This window comes from Quercus suber, unplaced genomic scaffold, assembly GCF_002906115.3.
Source record: "Quercus suber isolate HL8 unplaced genomic scaffold, Cork oak 2.0 scaffold_326, whole genome shotgun sequence".
Taxonomy (NCBI): Eukaryota; Viridiplantae; Streptophyta; class Magnoliopsida; order Fagales; family Fagaceae; genus Quercus; species Quercus suber.
Genome location: NW_027069779.1, coordinates 671,038 through 698,589, shown reverse-complemented (window position 1 = coordinate 698,589; position 27,552 = coordinate 671,038). Strand labels below are relative to the sequence as shown.

The 27,552-nt window shown below is 34.8% G+C and overlaps 3 protein-coding genes, 1 long non-coding RNA gene and 3 other non-coding genes across 7 annotated transcripts; 2 read left to right on the top strand and 5 right to left on the bottom strand.

The window, feature by feature from the left end:
• Positions 1-1,906: 1,906 nt before the first annotated feature.
• On the bottom strand, positions 1,907-4,162 carry LOC111996571 (uncharacterized). Its single transcript, XM_024028556.1, has one exon. The coding sequence runs from the start codon at positions 4,160-4,162 to the stop codon at positions 1,907-1,909; it is 2,256 nt and encodes a 751-aa protein (XP_023884324.1).
• A 2,381-nt stretch (positions 4,163-6,543) lies between these two features.
• On the bottom strand, positions 6,544-11,104 carry LOC136071574 (uncharacterized). Its single transcript, XR_010632872.1, has 2 exons — positions 10,974-11,104; positions 6,544-8,960 (listed from the first exon to the last, which is right to left on the bottom strand). It is a non-coding gene; the product is annotated as an uncharacterized LOC136071574 (long non-coding RNA).
• On the bottom strand, positions 9,574-9,648 carry LOC111996599 (small nucleolar RNA R21). The gene has a single exon (XR_002881267.1). It is a non-coding gene; the product is annotated as a small nucleolar RNA R21 (small nucleolar RNA).
• On the bottom strand, positions 10,046-10,122 carry LOC111996601 (small nucleolar RNA R21). The gene has a single exon (XR_002881269.1). It is a non-coding gene; the product is annotated as a small nucleolar RNA R21 (small nucleolar RNA).
• Positions 10,290-10,367, bottom strand: LOC111996600 (small nucleolar RNA R21). The gene has a single exon (XR_002881268.1). It is a non-coding gene; the product is annotated as a small nucleolar RNA R21 (small nucleolar RNA).
• A 5,800-nt stretch (positions 11,105-16,904) lies between the features above and the next one.
• Positions 16,905-19,475, top strand: LOC111996566 (uncharacterized). Its single transcript, XM_024028552.2, has 2 exons — positions 16,905-17,130; positions 18,947-19,475. Exons 1-2 carry the CDS (start codon positions 16,920-16,922, stop codon positions 19,228-19,230), a joined length of 495 nt encoding a protein of 164 aa, XP_023884320.1. The 5' UTR covers positions 16,905-16,919; the 3' UTR covers positions 19,231-19,475.
• Positions 19,476-20,965: 1,490 nt separating this feature from the next.
• On the top strand, positions 20,966-25,596 carry LOC111996590 (probable folate-biopterin transporter 4). Its single transcript, XM_065783049.1, has 7 exons — positions 20,966-21,174; positions 22,497-22,624; positions 23,017-23,238; positions 23,428-23,868; positions 24,271-24,470; positions 24,574-24,709; positions 25,077-25,596. The coding sequence occupies exons 1-7, from the start codon at positions 21,094-21,096 to the stop codon at positions 25,336-25,338; spliced, it is 1,470 nt and encodes a 489-aa protein (XP_065639121.1). The 5' UTR covers positions 20,966-21,093; the 3' UTR covers positions 25,339-25,596.
• Positions 25,597-27,552: the final 1,956 nt, after the last annotated feature.

The following is a 27,552-nucleotide window of genomic DNA, read 5'->3' as shown; positions in this document are numbered from 1 at the left end:
GGTGGATTTGGGATGTGGGTTTGGTGGATGTGGGTTTGTGTCGGTGGTGGGTTTGGTGGATGTGGGTTTGTGCCGAACTCTCTGGTTGTGGGTTTTTTTTTTTTTTTTGAGGTGGCATTGGTGGATGTGGGTTTGTGCCGGTGGTGGCTGTTGGTGTTGTTGCGGCAGTGGTTGTTGGTGGCCGTTGTTGCGGTAGTGGTGGTTGTGCCGCTGTTGTTGTTGTTGACAATGGGGATGGGGATGAGGATGATAGGGAGTAATTAATATATTATTTTAATGCATAGTAAATATTATTTTAATTTATAAAATTGAAGAATAGAACATTTGATAAATGGCATGTTGTAAAATGATATGCTAAAATGATAAAGTATGTTTTTGGTGTGTTAAAATGACATTTTTTTTAGAGAGCTGATGAGAATGCTCGTACTTTTCCAAAAGTGCCACTACATTACTTCTACAAAATAAAACAACTGCTTATCATCACATAAACAACAAAATAGTAACAAATTTTGTGTTTCAAATAGTTCAAAAGAATACGTATAAGCATGTACAAAAATTCATGTTTATATTAATACTTTTTCTATTTTATATAATCACTTTTTAAAAACACTCATATTAGATTATTTATTTTAAAAGCTATTTCAATAAAAATATTTATTCTTTATTTACATAACTACTTTTTTAAAACATCCACATCAGTCACACACTCATACACACATCAACGGAAAAAGTGAATTGAGAAATAAATAAAGGAAAATGTTAAAGGATATTCTTAGGGTAACGGATAACAAACAATTTTTTTTTAAAAAAAAATTATGAGAAAAGAAAAAAAACAAGCAATTAATGTTTTCACAACTTTTTTATTTTTCATAAAAGTTATGTCAAAAATTTTCTAAAATAGATTGTTAACCACTGCTCAAAGAGCACCCGTTAACATGATCCATAAACAAAAAATGAACAATAATTATGTAAATTTACATGGATATTGCAGCTATGGGAGGGTTTCTTGTCTCGGCTCCTAATTAGTAGGTATTGTCCACTTTGGCTATGCCTCACATGTGTCTTCGGCCAAAGGCTTATAAGGCACATGTAAGAGGCGTCTCTCCCTGACAGCAGCTATGGACAAGATATGCATAATTTTAAACAAATATATGTGAGTGATTTTTTGGGTTGGTTGGCCAAAATTTTACATTGATTGATGCAAGTGCTCTAATAGTCTTGAGTCTTATTGCATTGATGCTAAAGATCCAATGGGTCATTCTCTTAGGCATCAACCGTTCTCTTCACTCCTCTTGTAATCCCCATTATAATGGACGATCAGTTTGCTCCCTCCGTAGTTGCTTATTTTTCATCTTTCACCCTTGTCTGTCCTGGATTTTGGAGTCACATTTCAGAATGAGAGTTTCTATTAGCTTCACTAGTTCTTTTGTCACTTTTCACTTTTGCAAAGAGATGAGACCGCATGCCAAGCAAAGGGCTTAAGACCAGCAGTCATGTATAGAGCCTTGAGCCTAAGTATGCAAATCAATGTCATAGTTGAAGACTTACAGTTATTTAACCCCATTTGAAAAGTACACTTAAATCAGTTTATGACTCCCTTTGAAAAATAATAACAAATTTTAACATCTAATACTTCAACACCTATTGCTTGTGACAGAGTTCAATGACGCAGAATGAATTCTTTTATTTCAAACCATCTAGCACTAGCATATGATACCTTTGAGAATTGAATTGCCAATCTTACATTCAAAAGTTCCAGTTGCACCAACAAGCTCAGACAAACAAAAGATTCACAACACGAACAGAATATGCTAACAAAACAGCAACATAAGATGAATACATGATATCATATGAGCACCTGATTGTGTCTCTTTTGGTTTTTTTTTTTCCTGCATCTTTGTATTCATTATGGCTTTAACCCCAACAATTTCTCCAGTTTCTGAATCCTCTCTTCTAGCCTAGAATTCTGGCTCTCTCTTCCTATAGTCTGTATATAGTCATCAACATCTATGGGGTTATCTAAAGACCCTCCTGCCTTTTTTCCCTTGCTTTCTTCAGCACCACCTTTGGCTAATCCTTTTTCTTCAGTATCTAATAGGTCATTCTTAGAGTCATTGCCCTCACTCTGGAATCCATTTGTAGCTGCATTCTGGTTACTAGCAAACATATGAGCCCTACTCTCAACTTCCTTGGCACCGACACTAACTGATGGAAATTTTCTTTTTCTATTATTTCCGGAGGCAGAACTTGGAGTAGGTCTGACAACACTTTTTGATTGATTGTAAGAATAATCTTCAGAAGTACTAGTTCTTTTTGCAACAGTGTTACGAAGTTTGAAAATTTCTGAAATTGGAAGATTATCAAGACTATCATCATCACTGGAAATTTCAAACGTATTGGTACTGACAGTAGCATGACTCTCTTGGGCTGACTTCTGAGAAGTTGCTTGGTTACCGTCTGCAGTTGGGATATTGTAGTTAACTTCATTCTTCTCTGACCCAAACGATTGCAATATTTCAGATTTCAGTATTCTATTTGTGACACCGGATTGAGAAAACTTCGAACTAAACAGCATATCATCCTCACTTTGTTCATGCTTTGGTTTTGCAATGCCAGAATTAAACATAGAAGCGCAAGAGGCGTTGCTCTTTTTCCTTGTAGATGTTTTGGAAGTTTGTGGTGACTCCTTACTGTAGTTCTTGGGACTCTTCGATTCATCTAAAGCATGGGAAGCCTTATTCTGCTCTGCTTCAATTGACAATGATATTTTTGTGTCATCCGTACTTCTGTCTTGCTTTAGGATTTCCTTGATTGCATCTTTGCGAGCCACTACACATTCCTTCCACCAAGCGAAGTACGCTGCTGAAACAGAAGGTTCAAATGATCTTGGCGGAATAAAGAAGTGGACATTTTCCTCTGCAAAGTTGTCATCAGAAAATTCACCAGGAAGGTGTTGATCCATTCCAAACTGCATTGCCACCCGGTGTGGCATATACTTTTCGGTGCAATCTAAACCAACAAGCTCAGAGGCACACAAGCATTGAAGAAATGACCGTAAATCCTCATCTAAACTTGAATTACAAATCACCGACTCTCCATTTTCTTTATAGTAAGACAAATGGCACCAATTTTCCAAATCAGCAGCATAAGGACGCCACTCAAAATCTTCTGCAGACTTGAGTATACACCACCTAATGCTTGCGAGACTGATAGTTGATTTTACTTTATGCAATCGAGCTACCCTGGGTTCACCAGGCTGAAGTGGCTTAAGACTCTTTGCTCTTAAACTAGGGAATCGCTCAATAGCCCATAGTTGCACTATTTGAAACAATCCCATAACTGTGATTGGCCTTAAAGAGGCCATTGCATTTTCTTTCAACAACCTCAAGTTCTGATAAAGACTTGCAAGCACTGCAGGGGCCAGCGCAATTTTAGTCCATCTAGACAAATGAGCGGCTATAGGAAATACATGACTCCCAACAACGTCATCAGGAAGTGAAGGAAAAACATACCTTGACAGCCACAGAGAAAGAAATGCTACATGTTCAAGCTCATTCTCATTCTCCATGAAGTGCTTGATCCAAGCACCATAGTTAGCCTTTTTAGACTTGCTTTTGGAAAATTCCTTCCTTATTTTCTTCATCTCTTCCTCTACTCTCACCAACTCCTCTGAAAGAGGACTAGTTACTAGCTCTCCGAGTACTGGAAACCCACCAAGAATCATAACATCTTCGAGGGTTACTGTTCCTTCTCCCCACGGGAATACAAAAGTATTAGTTTCTGGACACCAGAACTCCACTAACCCAAGAACCAAATCGTGGCTACATTGTGTTTCATAACGAGAACTCATGATAGCATCACATATGCCAGCTTGATTCCATTTGTAACCATATTTTCCAGCTAATTTGTCCATCCACTCATCCCATCTTTTTTGGGGCTGCTTCCACCCTTTGAAATGAACTTTTGAATGCCATGATTGGCTATTGTTGTTAGAGAAAATTTCAGATAGTAAGGGAACATTTGGAACCTTAACACCTTGGTAGGAATATCTAACAAATGGTTTGAGGAACCTACCAATTCTCCTTGTAATATTCCCATCTTTTGTGGAAACCATTTCCTCTTCTCTTGCTTCACAAATGGAATAGGACTGTTCTGTTGCCATTATTGAGCAACTAGGAGGAGGGGTAGGGGAAGAGAGCTGAGTAGTAAATAAAAATACAATAAACAAAAACAGTACATTAGAAAAACAGCATAAAACAACTACATATGCTGTGAGAGCGGTTCCCATTCTAAACTCTTCGCCTCCCATATGTTCGTCCTTGGCAACTGGCAAGCTGTGGTTAACTGGCTGTTAATATTTTTTCTTTTTCTTTTTTTAGCTGTTGAAAATATTAAATATCATGCAGAGTTTTTAGCTTTTACATTCACTACTCCAATTCTACAAACCTAGACGCCTTCTCCTCTTCCCAAGTATTTTGTTGTATCCTAATCTAGTCTTCTATCTACCATAAATTTAAGAATATCATTTAACAATTTTAATCAATCTCCAAAAAATGTTAATATCAAGATCACCAAGCCATAATATCAATCACACACAAAAATACATAAATTGCTGTGAAAAACTCTTTTTCCAAAGAAAAAACCGCGGTACAATCTTCAAATAAATCCAAAATTATAAAATTAATTTCAATATCTCATTTCAAGTCTATATATCTAACTTGAGATCCATTCCAAATGCAACAATATTTCAATCTAGGAATTCATGTGAACTCACTTGATATTTCCACTCACTTTGAATACAACTCCTCGTGGTGGTAGCACCCAAAATTCCTCTACATAGAGAAAACTCCAAAATTTATATTCAATTGTGTATGTCTCATGACTAAAGAAAATACCCTTGTTTTGTTTGCTCTCACACACACTAGTTGCTCATTGCAGTTTCTTTTTCTTCATTTTGCAACACTAATTAAAGCCTCACAAATTCTCCTTAATTTTTACACTTCAGAAAATGAACAAGAATGGCTCCAAACATGTTTTGGCTTCCAAAAACTCAGGTTTCTAAGGCTTTCAAGTCTGGGAGGATTGAATAGGTTGATAATAGATGAAGGTGCCTTGTTTTTTCTTGAAAAGTTTCGGATTGGACCCTCTCCACATCTGAAGGAGGTACCCATTGGCATTCACCATCTGAAAAGCCTAAAAACTCTAGATTTTCTTGATATGTTGAGGGAATTTGTGCTTAGAATGCAACCAGATGAAGGCTTTGATTTTTGGAAAGTCAAGCATGTTCCCTTTGTCCGATTTTGGTATAGGATTCAAGGGGAAAACTACAAAACCTACAAGCCTGGTGATTCAAAGTTATTGGAATTTTTCCAATGGGAATTTAAGAGTTGAGAACCAAAACGCCCTCACCTCATGCAAGAAATTATAGGTATACCACTTTAAGCTATTAGAATTTTATATTTACAGTATTACCAAAACTTCAGACTTGCGATAAAAACCTTTTCTTTTCTTTTATCCTTTTGTTGCTACACAGAAAATTTTAGATAGAAGGAAATAGTACAAGTAGTTAATGTAACATTTAGCCATAAAACAAAGTTTAACAGTTGTTTTATTCATTGTTATTTTGTTCATTGTGATAGGTAGCCCACAAGCTTTACCTGCTGCGAATCATAGTTTGTAAGCTTGCATTTCCCTTTCTGCATATTATAGACCATTTTCATTGTTGCATTGTCTACACGAAATCATTTTTTTATTATTCATATTGCTATTGTGGTAATTTTAGGCTTAAACCGTCAAAATCAACATCTCAAAGGATTTTCAGGTATCAATCCGACAAGATACATGCTCATTAGTCAATCAACCAGGACATCGGAGGCTGATTCTCCTCTGCATAGCTGCTTTTGTCATTGTAAATTGTAATGTTCTAACCATGTGCCATTTAAGTGCATCGAGCTTATGAACCTCTTGAACAGATGATAAGCAATAGAGTCATGTTTAGCAACAATGTTTTAGTTTGATTGTAGTTGTCATTTTAGTGGTTCCAAGTGTAACATGTATTTAGCTGTGTGCTCACTTGTAAATGGGTTTGATATAGCTAGAATTTCTTTGACAATGACATTTGCCTTTGATTTTTTGAGTGGGGTAAACTATCTTTTTTTACTTATTATTTTGTCATATGCACAGTTCATAATATATATAACTAGTAGAAAATGATGCAAAGGTGATTAGGTGAATGGTATTTGCAGTAAACATTAGCAACATCAGTGTTGGGGAGAAACATACTGAAAGCTACTTAATTGAATGGATGATATATCTGCCAACTCTTTTATGGTTGCCAATATTTCTTCTCACCAGTCACCATTGTCTGTCCTGGAAGTTGTAATTACATTTCAGAGTGAGTGCTTTTATTACCTTCAGTATTTCTTTTGTCACTTCTGCAGAGTGGCACCACATCCCAATTAAAGGGCCTTTAGATTAGCAATCACGTACAGAGCCTTGTGCCTAACCATTTTATACTCCAGTTAGACTTCACAGTTAAACCCATTTGAAAAGTTAAACATACTTTTAACATCTAGTGCTTCAATAACAGTTGCTCATGATAGTGCTCGATGATGCAGAACAAGTTCTTTATTCCAAACCATCTAGCACTAGCATCATAACATTAGCACTGAAATTCCAACTTTACAAACAGAAGTTCCCATTGCACCAACAAGCTCAGATAAACAGAAGATTCACAACATGAACTGGAAGGAGCTAACAAAAAAAATAAAAATAAGAAGAATACTATATTATATCACAAGCCACTGGATCTCTTGTCTTTGGTTTTTTCCTGCATCTCTGTATTCATCTGTTTTTAACCCCAACAATTTCTCCAGCTTCTGAATCCTCTCTTCTAGCCCAAGATTCTGGCTCTTGCTTCCTATAGTCTGCATATAGTCATCAACGTCCATAGGGTTATTGAAAGACTGGAGCTCCAGCCTTTTGTTCCTTCCTTTCTTTAGCTCCACCATCAGCTTATCCTTTTTGTTTTTGAATCCCCTTGCTCAGCCCAGCAGTGTCTAATGGATCATTCCCAGGCACTGGCCTCACTCTGGACTCCATTGGCAGCTACATACTGGTCATTGGCCAAAATATGAGCCCTTCCTTCCAATTCTTTGCACCCACACTAACAGATGGGATGGCCTATTTTTTACAATCTCTTACAGATGAGAGTTTTCTTTTTCAACTATATCCAGAGGCAGCACTTGTAGTGGGAGTGACAACCTTTTGAATTGATTGCACACATAATCTTCAGAAGTACTTGTTCCTTTCGCAACAGCATTCCAAAATTTGAAAATTTCTAAAATTGGAAGATCATCAAGCCTCTCATCTCAACTGGAAATTTCAAACACATTGGGAATGACACCATCATCTTGGCCTGACTTCTGAGAATTTGATTGATTCCTCTCTGCAGTTGGACTATTGCAGTTAACTTCATTCTTATCTGACCCAAAGAGTATAGGTAATACTTTTCAGCTTTCACAGTAAAACAGGTTAGTTTTATTCTGCGCATTCCTCTCATGTCAAGATTCTGCTCATAAGATCTACAATTGTAAGAAGATATAGCACACCGGGTTTGTACCATCCTCTTCACAAATTTTTGTCATTCCTGTAACAGTAAGAAAATCACCAAAATAGTGTACAATGATGATTTTAAACACACAGCAAGAGAGAGAGAGAGAGAGAGAGAGAGAGAGAGAGAGAAGTGCCTCTATTTTATTGGTTGGCAAGATTTTTATTTTTATCTCACACAATAAGCGGTTGAAAGAACAACCACGGCCTTTGGGACACCTGACATAATCTTTTGTATAGGTGGAACACGTTCATTTTGACTGTAAAATTCCATATGTCGTTTAAGCTCAGCCTCTTTAAGCAATCGCAGCCTTACATTCTATACATCATACACAGCCTAGTATCCTAAACTCACCTAGACACTGCTACAAGGACAAATGGTGCTTTAAGATTGATATGCTTCTTGGAATGATTGCATGAATTGAAATTAGGCCATCCACTCTCTATGAAAGAATTAAAAATTCTGCTGTGTCCAAGTTACATTCCACAATTTTAAGCAAGGGACATCTTTATTATCTGGTACATTTAAGATAATTCTCATCCAGAAAGATACTTTTGTTTACATGTCGTACATGCCTTGGCCTTACATTGCTGACCAAGCAAAAGCATTTTACACAGATTTTCATCTTTCAGATTACTTAAGACCTTCTCATTCCTTAGGCAATTTACACAATTGCATTACCCCAACAAATTATGATGGCTGTAGATTGATAAACCAAAATACTATCATAAACTAGAATCTATCCAAGAGCAAGTATTTAAGATGCAATTACCATAATACCTAAACAAAAATAGTTGTGCTGCAGCATGCTAGTAACACCCTCCACCACCAATGACTTTCCAGCCACCAGCTCATCTTCTGATCATGTCTACCGTAAGTATCACCAGAAGAAACATTACTAATTTGCTATGCATCCTTGCAGCCCAACTGAGAAGCCTACCTCCAATGATCTACCTAAGATAACATGTCAGTGTGTTCTTCCTCTTCTTTTTCTTTGGGTGTTATCGTACGGTAGCCATAGCTTTACAAATAACCATATATCAGTGGCTGATCCAGGATAGCCTCTTTGATCCACAATGAGGCAAAGTGGCAAATGGTAATTCCAGGTCATTGGGCCTGAACATCCAAGTTGTGAAGAGCTGCCATTTTAGATTCTCTGTGTTTGTGTTATGAAGTGACAGTCATATAAGAAAACACAGAGAAAAAAAGCCAAACTGCGTGATATACAGACCCCTTGCACCAAGGGAGACCCCCTTCAACATCACATGACAATGAGTACAGTCAGCCCTTTTCCTGGTCTTCATGAAGCTCAGCATATAGCATTTTATAGAGGGTATAATAACTAGCACTGAAAAGTAACAGCATTAATAAACTATTATTCAAAATACTCACAGAGCACTAATAAACTCATTGTAGCATCCTGGTGATATTATTCAAAATACTCACAGAGCACCAATAAACTATTTATAAATTTAGTTAGTCCTTCAAGCAAGACATATTGGCTCACTACTCAACAACCAGCCTAGTGAAAAAAAATACCTTCAATTTTTTTTCAAAGTCAGTTTCAAGATAAACGGATAAACAAATTACTAACACTATAATACCAAAGCAAATCCCTAAGAATTAGATTGTTCATACTTCATAGCCAATTAGCTCTAACTCTATGGAACCTCCTCCCTAATAAGATCAAGGGGGTGGATATGGGCCATGGGTTCAAGAACCAGTGGGTCCATGTGAAATTACCAATAAAAAAGAATCGGATTTTCATCGAAGGAGACCAGTCTACTAATTTATAGTTTCACACCAATCCCCATAGGGAAGGAAAATCACGTATGAATAAAATAAAGAAACAAACCAATGAACTTCACGAATTATTCAAGAGTATAAGTTCACAAGCAAAGTAGCTTCTTTCTTACAAAACATATAAACGTAGAATTATACAAAAATAAAATGACCAAACACATCCCTCAGAATTCATTACTCATCAATAGATTTCTGTCCACTACTTTTAATTTGAATCATTCTTCATTGGGATGCACATAAAAAGTTTTAATGCGTCCAAACATAGACCACAAAGATGCGCATGCACACATATACATACTCACACATATGCAATAGGCTAGTCAATGGGTAAACAATCAATTCAAAACAGAACATGAAACTTTGGTTTCATTTAGCTCCTTTATGAAAGGTGGATGGATTCTGCATGTGCAATATGCAAAGTAAATAACAAACAAAAAAGTAAAATAAAAAAATAATAATTTCATCTCAAAACTCTATGTTACTTTTTCTGTTTGAATGAATTCAAAACAATCCATATAATGGAGTTCAAGCAAGGCCATCAAATGGCTCCCTGCCTATACAATTATTTTTACAAAAAAGGAACTTATCTTATAATTTTACAAACACAGTTGCATTGGATAATACCAAGCACATCCCTCAGAGTTGAGTTGTTCATCAATTAAGATCAGTCCACTACTTTTTAATTGAACAAAATCCTCACAGGGATGGAATTTAGTACTTCGCAAGGTATATCACATAGTAATTAATAAATGAATTTCACAAATAATTGATAGAACAAGTTCACATGCAAATTTTTTTTCTACCCACAAAGCTTGTAATGACAGACAAAAACCTAATATTATCACTACTTTTAATTTGCAAAGCTATATTAGAACACCCCTCAGAATCCATTGCTCATCAATAGAAATTCAGTCCACTACTTTTAATTTTTATATAACTCTTCATTGGGATGCAAACAAAAATTCTCAATCAGAGCTCAAAAACAGAGATCAAAGTGCAGGCACAAGCATGACACCACAAATTCCATGAATTCAAAAAATCAACAAAACCCCAAAAATTGAAATACTAGAGGCCAGAAACCAAACACACAGAACCAGCTTGAAATTGCAGTTAGAAATTACAGAACCAGCACTATTAAAAACTCAAATCCCTCAAATATCAACAAAATGTAGTCACTGAGCTAGACTGAATTGCAAAACCCCACAAACCCAACTAAGTCACGTCGATTACAATACATTACTAAAAAAAATATTGGTATAGAATTCTAAACTTCAGTTTGTCTACCGAAAAAAGAAAAGAAAATTAAAGGGGACCCACCAGGTCACGGGTTAATCGCAAAAATGAAATGCACAAACTCAAATAATGCCAGAAGGTACAAAACAATGAAAAGATTCAAACTTTGATAATTTCAATTTTCATTTCCTTTCTTAAATTTCTCTCCCAAATTTTCTCGGCATCCAAACAAAATGCTAAACATAATACTTAAATAAACAACAAAAGATAGAAATGTGTACTCGAAGTGAGCTAGAAAACCCATTGAATAGTGGAAAATTTTCACCTTTCAGTCATATGAACAGTAAGAAGCCGGTTTTTCTCTGGGATTTGTTAAGCAAGCAATGTGCATTCACTGCACTGGAAATTAGGGTTTGCTTGGAATATATATAAGGGACAAGAAGAGGGTATTTCATTAGTAGTCCCTCAGATTAAGTTTAATTAAACTTCAATACGGATATTACAATGTTATTGTTAAAGAGATTTTTTCACCATTTTTGGTTCTAGTTAAACATATCTAATTAAGGATTTTAGTTTAAAAAAATCACGTGTTTTATTTTATCTTAAATCTGGTAATAGGTTTGGATATTTTTTTTTTCCAAATTATGAAAATATTTATGCAATTTATATTTCATCTAAAGATTTACATGAGGATATGTGAAAATGTATTTGTTTGAGTTTTTTTTTTTTTTTCTTTTCTTTTTATGGGTTAGTTAACGAATGTTCTTAGGTTATTTGTTAATTAACTATTTTAGAAAAATTTTGATACAACTTTTATAGAAAATATAAAAAAAAAACTGTCAAAATAATCATTTTTTTTTCTTTTCCCTTAAAAATTCTCTATAAATATTTCATAAACCAATTCTCTTAAGATATTCATTAACTTTAACTCTCTTTTATATATATGATTGTTGATGCCCACTTTTGCAGAAAGGCCAATAGCAGGAAAAATCCTAACAATACGAGATGAAAAGAGTTACTTAAGTGAGAAGAAAACTATTAAGCCCGAATGACAGGAATAATAGATCATAAGTCCAGAAAATAATAAATGGGACTCAAAGAAAGCAAGCGAGCCTACGAAACCCAAAGACAAGAAGTAGTAAACCCATGGGCATTATATAAAATAGAAAGCAAGTAAGAATGGGCCAAAGAGGCCCGAAGTAATGAATTAAGGGTGTATTTGGTTGGAGGGGTGGAAAAGTGGGAGGATAGAAAAGATTTTAATTTTCCGCCTTTTTGTTTGGTTGGGAGTGAAAAAGTAGAGGGGTAGAAAAAGTGAGTTTATATAAATTTACTTATATACCCTTGTTAAAAAATGATGCACAATTAAAATAAAATAAAATGACAAGCAATTAAAAAAAAAACAATCACCCAAATTTATTAAACAATAAAAATTATGTCCAGGAAAAGAAATCATGTCTAATTATTAAAAAAAAAAAAAAAAAAACACTACATGAACAGCCCAGAAAATCAAAAGAAAAAAGGATTTTTTTTTTTAAAAAAAAAAAAAAAAAAAAAAAAAGGCAAAGGAAGGCAACTAACGTCCAGGAGCAAACGCCCAGGAAAGCAGGCAGAAGAAAAAAAGAAAGAAAAAAAGGCAATAGGACGAGATTAGTGCAAGGGCAATTTTGTCATTTACCCATAGAACTCCTCCCACACCATTTTCTCTCATTTTCTATCCAAATTTTTCCATCCTCCTTAAAATCCACCCATCCAAACATAGTGTAAGTGAGTAAGAGGTTGATGGAAAGCCTATAAACTCCAAAAGTAAAGGATATGGTAATTTAAGTCAGGGAAGCCCAAAAGACTTAACAAAAGCCCATGGGAGTAAAATGGGCTGAGGATGCCCAAGAAAAGGAAACGGGCCAAGGATGCCTAAGGAAAGGAAATGGGCCGAGGATGCCCAAAAGGATGAGATGGGCCAAGGAAGCCCAAAAGCAATGGAATGGGTCAAGGAAGCCCAAAATAGTATGAATACTAATCCGATGGTAATATTGTGCCACGGGAATTAAGCAAAGGGAAAGTATACAGCAAGCCCAAAAGAAACCCAACAAGCACGGGTCATACAATAGCACAGAGAAGTGCTAGTAGACCTATGAAATGGGCAAATGATGGATTAGAGAAGGAATAAGCTACAATCAAGCAAGGCTCAGCCTAAGAAGGAAGTAAGACATAAAGAACAAAGGTTCAGGGAAACATTCACGCCACAAAAGGTCAAGAAAGAGCAGTAGAATGTACAAACAAGCCTTCAAGACATGACAAACGCATGAGCAGCAAACGAGCCATGAACACACATGGAAGTGGAGTACGCACAAGGTTTACGCACCACCAACCTGTACCCAGTCAATACAGGAAGTGGTGAACCATGGGTTAGAGGTAAGAGAGGATATGGTCTGGTGGTGGGGAGAAGGGGAGAGCCTATTCAGGGGTTCTCGCTCAAACTTTTTTAGGAAAAATGTCCTGTTGGGATGACATACCAACCAAAAAAGGGAAAGATGAGTTGGAATCATTAGATGCATGCCATGAGGGATAGTGAGAGAGAATGTCCACCCTTATCCAGATGAGAATACCATGGTGAATAAGCAAACAAAATAAGACTCTTTGTCTGGTAATGGGATGTGGTGTTGGAAAAATACATGTTTGTATTGCATACAAAACATACGCAATAGAAAATTAATGCATCTACTTCATTCGTAATTGATAACATATATTATGTAAGTTTCAGAATTTAAGAATAAGAAAGCTTACATTGGCATGGTGAAATTCAAAACAAAAGATTAGAAGTACTTGGGAGCACTTTTAATCTTCACTCCAATTCCACTTAATGCCCAAGAAGTGTGGCCTCTTAATCAATTTTTAAGGGAGAATAAGAGAGTGGCTTACACTCACATGCACATCATTTCATTAATTATGAAAACTCTAATTTTGAATTCACTTTTATAATTCTGTATGTTTTTCTCATTATATTTTACTGATAATCTAATTGGGCTAGCCTTTTAGGCCATTCCAATTGGACTTTAGTATGTGACTTGAAGTGAAACCAAAAGGAAACAAATAAAACTCTAGCTCCAATCGACCTTGGGCTTTTTTGTCAACTTTTAACAAGTTTAAAGTTACCATTAATTATATTCAATACCACTATATGAATATAATTGCACTCTATGCCTTATTAATAAATTATGTCCCAAGACTTTATTATACATGCAACCCCTTCATTAAAATATTCGTAGTAAGACAAAATCATAAATGTTGACTGCCACTTTGAAGAAAACTGTATCTTAATCCTTGAATATCTAGTTTAATCCTTTAAGTTATTTATCATATATTTATGAAATATAATTTCATAAATATATACTTTAGTAACTCTTTATTAAAGTGATCGGGCCCAACACTTTAAGTTATTCATCATATATTTATGAAATTTAATTTCATAAATATATAATTTAGTAACTCTTTACTAAAGTGGTTGGGCCCAACACTTTGAAAACCAAACCCATTAAACTTATCTCAAGGGAATATTTTATATCTCCGTTAAGAGATTATGAATTTCATCTTGAGAATATATGTTCCATCAACATTAAATGCGATTGCCCAACATACTGAAGTTTTGATCGTGACTTTAGATTTCACTCTTGATATATCAAAGTAACCTACACCTTATGATCAGGTTCATTATTCTCTCATGATTTAGAGTTAATGTAAATAGAAGTCGTGAGATTTATTATTCATTTGACAGTCGTTAGGAGAGTAATAAATTTCACAGCAGTCCAATTCAATATGTTTTAACCCTTTAAACATATCAACTAGAAGTCTTCACTTTCATGATTAAGACAAATCATCTTAGTTGATATGTTATCGTCACCAACTACGAACTAAAATTTTGAGTTTACAAAGAACTTGTGATTTATATTTTCTGTGACTAAATCACATACTACGCATCTCATGGACTAAGACAACGTCTCATTAGTTTATTTATAGATAGTCTCAGATAATTAAACAATTTAATTATTTATGACATGCCAATAAATTAGATTTTAGGGTATAAACCCCCAACATGTGTGGCACGGCCAGCACAGGTAAATGGTGGTGGCTGAGCAGCTAACAGAGTAATGGGTAGTCTGGAAGGACACTCACACCCAGACAAAAACAATTAAGGGGTAAAACAGTAAAAACCCTTCATGGCAGGTAGTATAAAAGGGTCATCTACCATGTACCAAAAAGAAAAAAAAAGAAAAAAAAAAAAGGAAGAACAGAACAAGAGGAGAGAAAAGCAAGAGTGAAAATAACAACCCCATAAGGGAATAAGAAAAAGAGAGAAAAGGGAGAAGAAAACTTAGAGGAAAAAAAGGAGTTACAAAGAAACAAAAGAGAGTAGGCAAGAGTGTGATAGCAGGCATGCACCAATAGACTAATCCATTCTCTCTCTCTAAAAGCCTACCCTCTATTAAGGATTAAGGAATTTGAACGTAAGTCATTTAGACCCATTCTTTCAAAGTGAGTAATTTCTATGGTAGGATCTCTTTGTGAGGTTACCCACATTGAAGAAGTGGTTTCCTTTTTGGACTTAACTCCGTAAGACAATCAAGCGTGGCAGACTAACCATTTCTTTTTCGTTTTATTGATTAAGCATTGATGTTATTTCTCTCTTATTATTATCATCTTATTTATATTGCATTTATATTGTTGCATTGCTTTATCTTCTATTTCATTCAATACTTTTTACTTTTCGGTTGACAATAAGCATACTTCCTTTTATTATTGTTATATTATATTTGTTTGTCATAACCCTTTTGTAACAGTTTCCTTTACTGTGGGGATGTCACCAAAGTTTTAGCAAAGGGGCCTTAGTTTGCGCACAAGCCGGTTTGGGGTATGTTGTAGCCAAGTCGGTCTTGACTCTCCTACCTAGAACCTTTGGGCCTTAGCGTAGTAAGAGGCAGCCCAGCCCGCAGTTGTAAAAAGGCCCACCACAATGATATATACGGATCAATCTTTTTTGCCCAAGAGAGATAATAGGGAATAATCATTTCATGTAGAGAAATGTTATATCCACAATATTTTCACAATAAATCATAAATGGCAAGTTGTTATTAGCTATTACGGGTGGATAAAAAAGTAATTTAATTTATGAATTCAAATTAGAACCAATAACAATTTACCACCTATGATTTGTTGTGAAAGTGTTATAAAAATATTGTAAACATATCACTATTTAAAAATATTATTTGGACATGTTTGTAATAGCACCAATTTATCCAAAAACCAATGTTTGAAGGATCAAAAAAGTGAATAAGAGATGAGGGACTTGAGTCATTCGCTCCTATAGGATATTTGGATGGATGATACAAATACAATACTACTTGTAAGATTTATTTTGAAGATTTTAAATGTGATTAGATTTGTTTTTGTACACAAAAACAAACAACTTTATCTAAGCTGGCAACTCTAAATAATTTTTTTTTTCGCCCAGCCAAATTTGTGCTAAAGATGAAATAATACATCAATATCTTTACCAACAATGATTAAGACATAATAAAAATTTCCTTCCTTTTTGTTCAAAACAAAATTATTTTTATTGTTTTTAATTATAGTATCTAAAGTTTATATATAATTAAAACTCATTAAAGAAAATTTGCTTTATTTTAGTTATCATATTTTAAAACATACTAATATTTTTTATAGAAACAAAAACACAAGAGAATTAAACATACTAATTTGTATAATAGAATATCAAATATCTATTATTATAACAAAAGTATATAGCCCAACAAATTAAATAATAATTAGAAGGAACCCTCCATGCTTTGTAATAAACTTTTTGTGACTTAAGGATAAATTGATATGACAATAAATAATAAATTTATTAATAAACAAAGAGAAACTAACAAGGTGCATAACAAAAGTCATGTTGATTATGTATATCATAAAATTTAAGGAATGATTGTCATTTCTACATAACTTATTTACTATCATTTCCATGTGAAAAGGTTGGTCTAATTTCGTTTAAAAATTTTAAAGTTGTAAAAATGAAAATTGGACAAGAAGAAAAGATCATAGGACTTGTTTGGATATGGAAATTCTTGAAGCGACACTTCCCACTTTAATTCTCATTTTACCACAGCCGAGACCGACAGGTCCGACACAAACTAGCCAAACAAGCCTAGTCGAACTGGACAGGAATAACCGTAGAGAAGAATGACCTTAGGCCAAACAGTAACGTCTGCATATAAAAATGTCGTCAAAAAACAGTGTCTACCTTTTGAAACTGGACATAGCCATGGAAGCTCAGAAGAAGAAGTATAAACTGGTGGTGGGTCTGTTTCTTTTCATCGTGCTCTTGTTTGAGCCTGGTGTGAGAGCTTGGACTGGTGAAATCCATGGCAGAGTCTTTTGTGATGTCTGTAGCGATTCCTCTATTGGTCCTGAGGATCATGCTCTTGAAGGTAACACTCACACAAAACTCTCTCTCTATCTATCTATCTATCTTATATGGCCACTTTCTCTATGATTATACGTTGCTTAGTCTAATTTCTGAACTGGGTTTTGGTTTTTGGGTTGTGATTTTTGATGGGTTGGGAATGATGATCTGGGTTATGCTAAAAATTGATTATTTTGGCAAATTGGTTTGTTAGGGAGCTTGTTGACTACTGTAATTAGGTTAAATTGATTTAGATTGTGCTTGGAATTTAAAAAAACTTAAACTGGTTTTGAAGGGTAAGGCTTTTTCTTTCTTGCTATGTCTGTGATTTGTATTTTGTATGCATCACAACGCATATTTGGGTGATACAATCAATTGAGAAATGGTTCTTTCCTTGTCGTAGATAGAGACACTGGTTTGAGGTTTTTATTTCGGCTTTTTGTCAGTAATTTGAATTTTGGTCTGATCAGCATTGAAAGATATAAGTTAGAACGCCCCTCAACTTGTAAATGTCAAATTTTAGTTGATATTGTTTCAGTTATTTCTCTAGCTGAAATTTTATGTGGAATTGATTTAAAAACGATATAATTGGGCCATTTATTGGCCAATTTAGTGTTGTTTGTCTGCTAAAATCTTGTTTTCTTCTCATGTCAAAATCATTCTGTTGAATTATTTAGTAAGGAAAAGAATGCCTAATCCTCTTGCTGATGGGGATACGTGTATCATTTTGTGTATTTAGCATATTCTGTGAATAGCTGCTATGCTGTGTTATGATGCAGTTTCAATATGAAGGTTGATTAAAGATCGGTTCTAGGAATAGCCACGCATTCTTACCTACTTAAGACAAATTCTAAAAGATACCCGTCAGGGTGTAGCCAAGTAATTGAAGGCTATGAGCTGTAGATCAAACAGCCTGGGTTCAATCCTCACTAAGAGTTCCCCTATACACGATTCTAATGGGTGGGGTTGTGTATCCATGGTTTACTCCTCAGGGGTGGGTCCAAAGGGCCCTACCTTGGTGAGGTTTCACATCATTAAAAAAAAAAAAAGATGAATTCTAAAGGATGGCTACAAAGAGTTTCAAGGTTGAGTTTCTGTGACTAATAGTTATCATACATACTGAATTGATAACTCCAGGGTGCATGGGTAACCCAGATAGTTTTTTTTTTTTTTTAAAAGTAGCAACAATCACAATGCTATCTACAATGAACGTTCTAATTATTTATATTGATTTCTGCATCAAAGAAGAAGCCTATAGGTATTTCATTTTGTAAATTAACTACTTATAAAAATAAAAAAAATAAAAAATAAAACTCAACTAGCTACCAATGCAAATTTTTTGAATTGTAGGAAAATGATATTGTGCAAATTTTAGCAACGTAAAATGTCAAAATTCTCAATTTGATATGAAATTTAATTATTGTTCCAAGCCTGGAAAGACGTGTAACAACCTGATCCAAAATTCTCTCTCTCACTGTATGTTGTTTCATTTCTTTCACATGGGTTTTGAATTATAGTAATTTGTTTGTTCTGTATCATTTCCAAGGCTGATAGGATTTTAAGAAGCAATTGTATTGACTTGTTATCATAATTTTTGAATGATAAAAACAGTTTTATGTTATAGTGGTTTAATCCTTGCATCCGATTGTGCCCTCAAAGGCTAAGAGTTGAAAGTAGTGTGAATGAAATTAATCCTTTGAAACCAAGATCAAAGCTACAGTGAATTTAAATACTCCAATTTTGCCATTTAGGATGCAATTTCAGGATTCAAGTTGATTAACCTTCAGTGTAGCTTGCCTTTGTATTGAATTTGGTGTATAATTCTGTGGTTTTTATTGCAGGTGCTGAGGTAGCTGTTCTTTGCATCACAAAGTCAGGTGAAGTCTTAAATTATCAGGCATTCACAAATGCAAAGGGGATATACACAGTAGCAGAGACAATGCCTGAGAGTGACCGCTGGGATGCATGCCTTGCACGGCCCATCAGCAGTTTCCATGAACACTGTACACATCTTGGGGATGGCAGCACAGGAATCAAGTTCAGCTATAATCACCCATCAGGTTATTCTCATGCTGTCAGAACGTTTATCTATAGACCTGCCAGTGTGCCAACGTACTGCATTTGAAAGTTGAAACCATATAGGCTTGGTGTATATTCATGTTGAAATCTGTACTGTGCTTGAGCTGAAAACAAAAGTGAGAAAGATGTTGTGGATATGTATCATCAATATGTGCTTTGTTGCTTTGTAGTGACCATCCAATGTGCGTGCTTGTGTTGGCTGAGCACCTAGGTAGATCTTGTGATTGTATTTATGCTGAATGTCTTATAAACCTTGTTAGTTTAATTAAAAATTCTATAAGGTTATCCTTATCTATTGGAACTGAGCCTCATGGACTCTTGGTTTCAATCAAGTAGTTTTTTTTTTTTTTTTTCCCCAGTATTTTGGAACATCAGCTACAGTAATGAACTCAAAAAATGTTATTTATGCACAAATTGTGGGAATTGTATAAACCATATAGCAATGGATTATTCTCCTTTGTTTGAAATGGAGTTGATTGTTTTGGCAAGTAGCGGAAAAAAAAGTGGTAAAAATGATTTTCTTCCTCTATGTTTGGGTAGTTCATAATACCCTTTTATTTTTGAAACAAACCAATTTCCTTTATGAAGAGGGAAAATGAGCAAAAACTAGGATAAGGGTATTTGCTCATTTTCCAAATATAAAAGTGGGATTGTGAACTACCCTAAACAGTGGGAAGAATATTTTCCTCAAAAAAAAAAAAAAAAAAAATCAAGATGGACAAAATCCAATTTTTTAGTATACAAATCTCTCTCTCTCTCTCTCTCTCTCTCTATGATATCACCAATTCAATTTTTTTTTAATAATAGTTTTTTTCTTTTCTTTTTAATAATCTAATAATAACAACAATATTGTCTTAACAACAATTTGAACCTTGGATTTTTTTTTTTTTTGGTTAAATATACTAAGAAATGTCAATTGAATTACAAGATTGTCTTAACACTCTTTTCTTTTCTAATTTCACTATGCTTTTGGCATTTTTTTTTCACAAGATTATTGTAAAAGGTCTTTATATATATATATATATATATACACACACACTTCTAGAATCACACAAAACTTCTAAGAATGTAGGAAACAATTGGGCAAGATTTGGCATGTAAATAATCAATTTCTTTTTTCAATTCTACACAAAATATTTATGAAAACTTTATTATCTTTTCTTCCATTAAAGTTCATTTTTTCATAACGTGATTTAATTTTAGCATATTTATTTTTATAATAAACAATTCAATCCCTTTATACATATAACTTCTTTTTGATGAACTAAAAAAAAAGAAAAAGATGTGCCCATAATTATAAAGTGGAACAAATACATGATAAGTTTTGATTAGTGAAACATAAAAAAATGTTAGAGGAGAATTATATTCTTTTATAGAATACAAATCCTCAATGCCACTCTTTGTATTCTAATTTATGTTTCACCTTATGTGTTTAATTTTTTTTTTTATTTTAAATTTTGATTATTTAAAAAAAAAATTTAAACAAATACATAAAAAATTGTGATTAGTAGAACATTAAGTGAAATAGACAAAATTTTATAAGAGTCAAAAGTACAATGATCCAACGGCTGTAACTAACCGCAGTAATCGCGGACCTCAAGCGAGCCAGATACTGATGTGGCGCGATATGGTAGGAGTGCTTGACGTATTCCGAAATGACGCAAAAGCCCCCAATTTACCCGATGTACCTCCCCTGAACCTTCAATACCCAATTCGCCAATAGACCCAAAAATGTCAAATCAAATTAATATTCGAAATAAATGATGTCATCGTGTAACGATTAACGAAAGCAAAGAAATAAATAGTTGAATTCTTCATCCCTCCAAAAACTCAGAACTCAGATTATGAAATGAGATAATAATCCAAACAAAAAAAAATCAGAGACACAGAGAGAGAGAATAATTGAAAAATGATAGCATGGTTGAAACAGTTAAAGGCATCGTTTGGAGCTTCGTTCATTTGGCTCATTTGCTTGATTTACTTCACCCAGGTTGCATTTCTTTGTCTCTCTCTTTCTGTATTAGCTAAAACCTTTGCTTTTAAAAAAAATGTGTTTGTTTGGTGGAAATTTGGGAAATTATGATTTTGGATTTCTGGGTTTGAAAGGATTTTTATTGATCACTTGTTTTTTTTTTTTTGGTGATTCGGTTGGAAGATATATATTGTACACGTGCTTATTGCCGTTTATTTATTTATTATTATAATTGTTATTGTTCTAAATTTAGTTTTCAGATTATGATTGTTGATGTTTGGCATTTTGGAAGCACTTGTTTTAGTGCTTTTGAAAGTGAAATTGCTTTTTCTTGGAGCAAAGTAAGTTCTTATATAATATGTTTGTTTGCAAATATGTAGAATTAAGGTTAATTTAGTTAGTTTGGTTTGTGTATGAGTGTGCCTGAGCCTGAGCCTGATCCTGAGGGGGTTATCTTGTTTGGATATGGATCCCAAGTGTGATTGGGGTTTCCTATAATGATATGCAGGATATATATATATATATATTTTGGTGAAGCATGCACCAATTGTTTTTGGTAAGTTACACAACACACACCCAAGAGGAGACGTCGGGCCTTGGGGATTGGTGCAATGACAAGTGTCTTCCACTAAAAGCAACAAGTTGTGGGTTTGAGTATGGAAATCAACGTCTCCAAAGAAATTGGGGGCGAGGTTGTCTACCAATCACCAATCCCGATATTATTATTATTATTATTATTATTAATATTTTAGAGTTACACACCCAGTAGATTTGGAACCCATGGCTTTATTTTTCACCTTACACGTCTAAGGGAAGGAGGTAGTTTAACTAGAGCTCATTGGCGGTGAAGCAAAATCAACTTCTCATTCCAAAGACTAAAGGGACTAGCCTTTCACTAAGGGATAGTAGCTTATGTAAGAGTAAGTCTTTCTTGGCCTTTTGACTAAGATCAAGCGTAGATTTGTTGATTAGTGTTAGCCATAATCGGCCCTTTGATTTACGACCTTCTTAAATTTGTGTTGTCTCAAGAAATAATGCATACCAACGCGTGTCTCTTTATTATTTTTAATAATTTTGTTAGGAAGATTTGAATCTTCTTGCACTTGTTGGCCCATCAAAAGGTTTTTGTTGAGGGAAGTTAAAACTCTTACACCAAACAATTCATTGGATGAGATTTCCAGCTATTGACTAAATGTGGAATGATTTTTATGGTGTTTCTGGCACTTCATGCTTACTTTCAATCCTCCCACCACCCCACCCCCCCCTCTGGAACTTCCTTTATGTTCAAATCTTACTAACATAATTTTTTTCCTTGTTATTACGAATATGTAAATACACAGGGTTTCAGATCCTTTGTATGGACAGCAGTTTCCTACCAGCTGAAAGACAGGCTTAAATTGTCGCCCTCAGCCTCCCAATTTGTGTCTTCAATAGCATTTTTTCCATGGAGCATTAAACCATTATATGGGTATGGCTCTTTCTTTACTTGGTAAATTCATGGAGGTGTGCATGCACATACAGACACAAATACACCTACTTTGGTGGCTTCTGATATATATGTTGATAAGCCTTATATGCCGCTTACTTTTTTCAAAATAATGCATTTGTATTTAGATTCATGTTTATAAAGTAGGGTAGAGAAATTAGGTCCATGTATATTTGAACACTGACTCCACTTTAGGGTAGAGAAATTAGATTCATGTATAAATCAAATATTAATAGCACAGAAATGAAAATAGAATTCTATTCCAATGCACTTTTAAATTGGTTGCTGGGAATATAGGGGCTGTGTCTAGAAAGCTTCCTTTTGTTATCTTATTTGATATATTATTTGTATCTGATTCTGTATCTCATTTGCAGAATTTTATCTGATTGTATCCCTATAAAAGGAAGAAAAAGGATTCCATACTTAGTGATTGCAACTGTGCTCTCTCTCTTGCCATGGCTTGTTTTAGGCCTAAATGCAACCCTGAGGAATTCCACATGGCACCTCATGATCTTCTTAACAGTGCAGAATCTAGGTTCAGCCATGGCAGACGTGGTAGTTGATGCAATGATTGCTGAAGCAGTAAGATTTGAGCGGTATGTAAACCCACCCAAGAAGATAGCTATATCTTGTGTTTGTGTTTAGTACTGGTGTGTGGATCTTTTGTTTAAACAAACCACTATATTATCTGCAAGTATGTCTACTTGATTATTTGATTTAGAAAGATATGGATTTGATTATCTTATGATGGCTAAGACTAAGATCTCACAACTACACTTGATCAGGGCTGCATTTGCTGGAGACCTCCAGACAATATCTTGGTTGGCAATGGCTTTGGGAGGAATATGTGGGAGTTTGCTAGGTGGTTTTGCATTAACAAACTTGCAGATAGATACAATTTTTCTTCTTTTTTCTATACTTCCAGCCATACAGTTACTATCATGTGGTTTGGTAGAGGAGAATTCAGTGGACAGTAATAATTCAAGAAGCTCCCAGGTGGTCAATGGGAACAGTATTCAGGATGAAGATAACTCATTAGGAAAGAAGTCTGATATTGGCAATTTAAGGAGAAAGAAGAGCCAAAAGAACAGAAAACAGAAAGCAGTTGTCCCTAGTGAATCCAAGATTCCTGAAAAAGTTAATTCCTTGGCATTAAGTTTGTTCCATTCTCTGAAAGCAGCTGCTTACAGTTTGTGCCATGCTTTTAAACAACCGATCATTTTGAGGTAACTACTAATGAAAAAACTTGTCAGATCAATACCATTGCGGTTTAACGTCACAAAATAATGAGTTTCTCTCTAAGGGCTTTAGCATTGTTAAGGCAATCCATTAAGATGATATTGATTACTTAAATAGTTAATGATTAATGGTCCATGATGATCTACATCATTAGTGCTGAAATCATCTGATAGGATCATTTTTTTTTCCTATTTATTATTATTAATTTTTTGGGGGCATACATATACCAGGTGGAAATGTAATTTAAATGTGTTTATTCACCTATGATCCTTGTTGTCAATGTTTTCGATGCCTAGACTTATTGTCTTTGCCATTTCTTTTCTGTAGATATCTTGTTTCTTTCTAATTAATGTTTCTTTTGATTTTAACTTTGCTCTTGGGAAGGCCAGACCAATGACTTGGTTTTTCCTAGCACATGTTACTGTTCCAAACCTCTCGACCATCATGTTCTATTACCAGACAGAGTTATTAAACCTGGATGCATCTTTCTTGGGGACAGTGCGTGTTGTCGGATGGTTTAGCCTCATGCTTGGAACCTTCATTTACAATCGCTACTTAAAGACCATGAAGTTACGGAGAATCCTCATGTAAGTAGTACAAGGTTTAATTTGAATTTCTATGGCTGATAGGTTCATTCTGTTTTTCTATGATTTAATTTGACTGATGATGCTTTGCTCACGATCTACACAAGTGGGCTCATATTGGTTTGTCTATCTTGACTCTCCTAGATATTGTTCTAGTGTCTCGAATGAATGTTGCCTTTGGAATATCAGATAAGATCATGGTGCTCTGTGGATCAGCTCTTGCTGATGCAGTAAATCAGTTTAAGTATGTTCACCTTTCACTTGTTTCTGTCTCCTTTAGTTAATCTCTTTTTTATCAAACAGTAGACATCTGTAATTGTAGCTTTATGCATGAATGTCATATCAGTCTCTCAAGTATATTCACCTTTCACTTGTTGCAGTCTCTTTTGTTAATCTCTTTTTTATCAAACCGTAAACATCTTTAAAGGTAGACTTCATGCATGAAAGTCATAATAATGTGCCTGTTTGTGTGAATGGACATGCACCAGTTTTATGAATTTATCCATTTATCTTCCTATCCATATTCAGCATGCACACTGACCACGTGTCAGGAAATTCGAACTCTGATTCTTTCATCATCCTTATTATTGACTATTTCTCATGAACTGCAGGTTTATGCCATTCCTGATCTTATCTGGAAAGCTTTGCCCTCCAGGAATTGAAGGGACTTTATTTGCCCTTTTTATGTCAATAAACAACTTAGGGTCCACTTTGGGAGCATTCATGGGTGCTGGGTTGGCTTCTATTTTGAACATCTCTTCTGGTTCTTTTGACAACCTTCTTGTAGGCATTGTCATTCAAGTCCTCTGCACTTTCATTCCAATTGCATTTCTGTTTTTGATACCAAAAGAAGCTACAGGGATATCAGCATAGATTGTGATTGATTCTTCAATGCAAAATACGACTGCCATCATCTGAAAGTGAACCCTTTTTTTACAACAGCAGTTATTCAATAGTGGTAAAGATTTACAGATTAGCACAGTTAAAAGCTTAAGTTTCACCTTCTCTTTTTATTCAGTTCTCTATTCGGAGCGTGGCTCTGATAATACTGATATGCAACTCTGTAGGAAAGTTTTGGTTAGAAATTGAATATGAAATACAAAAAAATCAGTGTCCTGACCTTTTTATTTAGTGCCATTTTTTTTGCTGGATTTTTATTTATGACTTAGAAGGAAGCTCCCTTTTTTTTTTTTTTCTTTTTTTTTTTTTTTGCGTTAACTCAGATATTGTTATTAACCCACATCACAAAGCCAATTGTTGGGTCAATCAAAGGAAGAACAACATAGTATTTACATTCATTTGTGGAACTAAACTCCTTACTGGGTGACTTTTATTGTCCTTACTGCATAAGGTCGAGTAACATACTCTGGATGTAACAGAAATACTCTTCTAAGTAATCATATTCCTGATCGCATAGAAGTTGATGTGGAAAAGGATTTAAGGATTCTATGCTAAAATGTATGGAGTCGTAATTTCATTCACTCTAACTGCTATTTGTCAGACTTGGTTCAAATAAATTTTGTTAAGCAACTATAGTAGGTACAAGTTCACACCACTACTAAAACAAAGGGTCTGAAACCAGAGAAGGCATGAGACATTTGTCTCATTGGCAGGTGGGCTTTACAGGTGTGGGGCCTGCTCTGTCATTGAGACAAATGGCATTTGCGCCATGCATACAAAATTTTCCTCTGAAACCATGATGTGCAACACCAAAAGTGGTTGAGCCATGAGAAAAAGGTGTTGTCAAGTGGATACACTTTGAGTATCTTTATCAGCTGTGTCATATGTGCCAAATGTTAAATATTTGACACACCAAACACCATTTAACCCCATTTATCAGATGTGCCATATCTCATTTTTTTTGCAACATGTTACAGTAACATCATAAATTTGCCACGGTACGGAACCGGTGTGGCAAATGAATATATTCTTTTTTATTCTCTTTCTCTCTCATTCTTTCATCTTCTCCTTTAGCTCTCACCGCAGCTCTCACCGCCTCCATCTCTACTCTCTCTTCACCGATTCCCTCACCGGTTCCCTTCATCGGTTCCCCTCACCAATTCCCTTACTGGTTCCCCGATTCCCTCACTGATTCCCTTCCCCGATTCCCTCACCGATTCCCTTCACTGATTCCTTCACCGATTCTCTCACCGGTTCCCTTCACCGATGTTAGGATTAGTACCCTTAAATCCTATGTATGATGCTATGTATGATATTAAGTGTGACATTGTGTATGACATTATGTATGACATAATATTGTGTTAAATAAAGTAGTTTTGTTATTATTATCTGAAATAATAGTAACATGAATATTCAGACATTATCACATAGTCCATGAGATGCATAGTATGTGACTTATGTGATTTAGTGACTTATGTGATTTAGTCATAGAAGATATAAGTCACAGGTTCTTTGTAAACTTAGAACTATAGTTCGTAGTTGGTGATGAAATTGGGCATTTCATCTGCGAAGATTATTACAATAACATCATAAATTTGCCACGGTACGGAACCGGTGTGGCAAATGAATATATTCTTTTTTATTCTCTTTCTCTCTCATTCTTTCATCTTCTCCTTCAGCTCTCACCGCAGCTCTCACCGTCTCCATCTCCACTCTCTCTTCACCGATTCCATCACCAGTTCCCTTCATCGGTTCCCCTCACCAATTCCCTTACCGATTGATTCCCTGATTCCTTCACTGATTCCCTTCCTCGATTCCCTCACCGATTCCCTTCACTGATTCCTTCTCTAATTCCCTCACCGGTTCCCTTCANTGTTAGGATTGGTGCCCTTAAATCCTATTGTAAGATGCTATGTATAATATTAAGTGTGACATTGTGTTTGACATTATGTATGACTTAATATTATGTTTAATAAATTTGTTTTATTATTATCTGAAATAATGGTAACATGAATATTCAGACATTATCATATAGTCCATGAGATGCATAGTATGTGATTTATGTGAAGAGTCACAGAAGATATAAATCACAAGTTCTTTGTAAACTCAGAATTATAGTTCGTAGTCGGTGATGAAATTGGGCATTTCATCTGCGAAGACTATAACATATCAACTACGATGATTTGT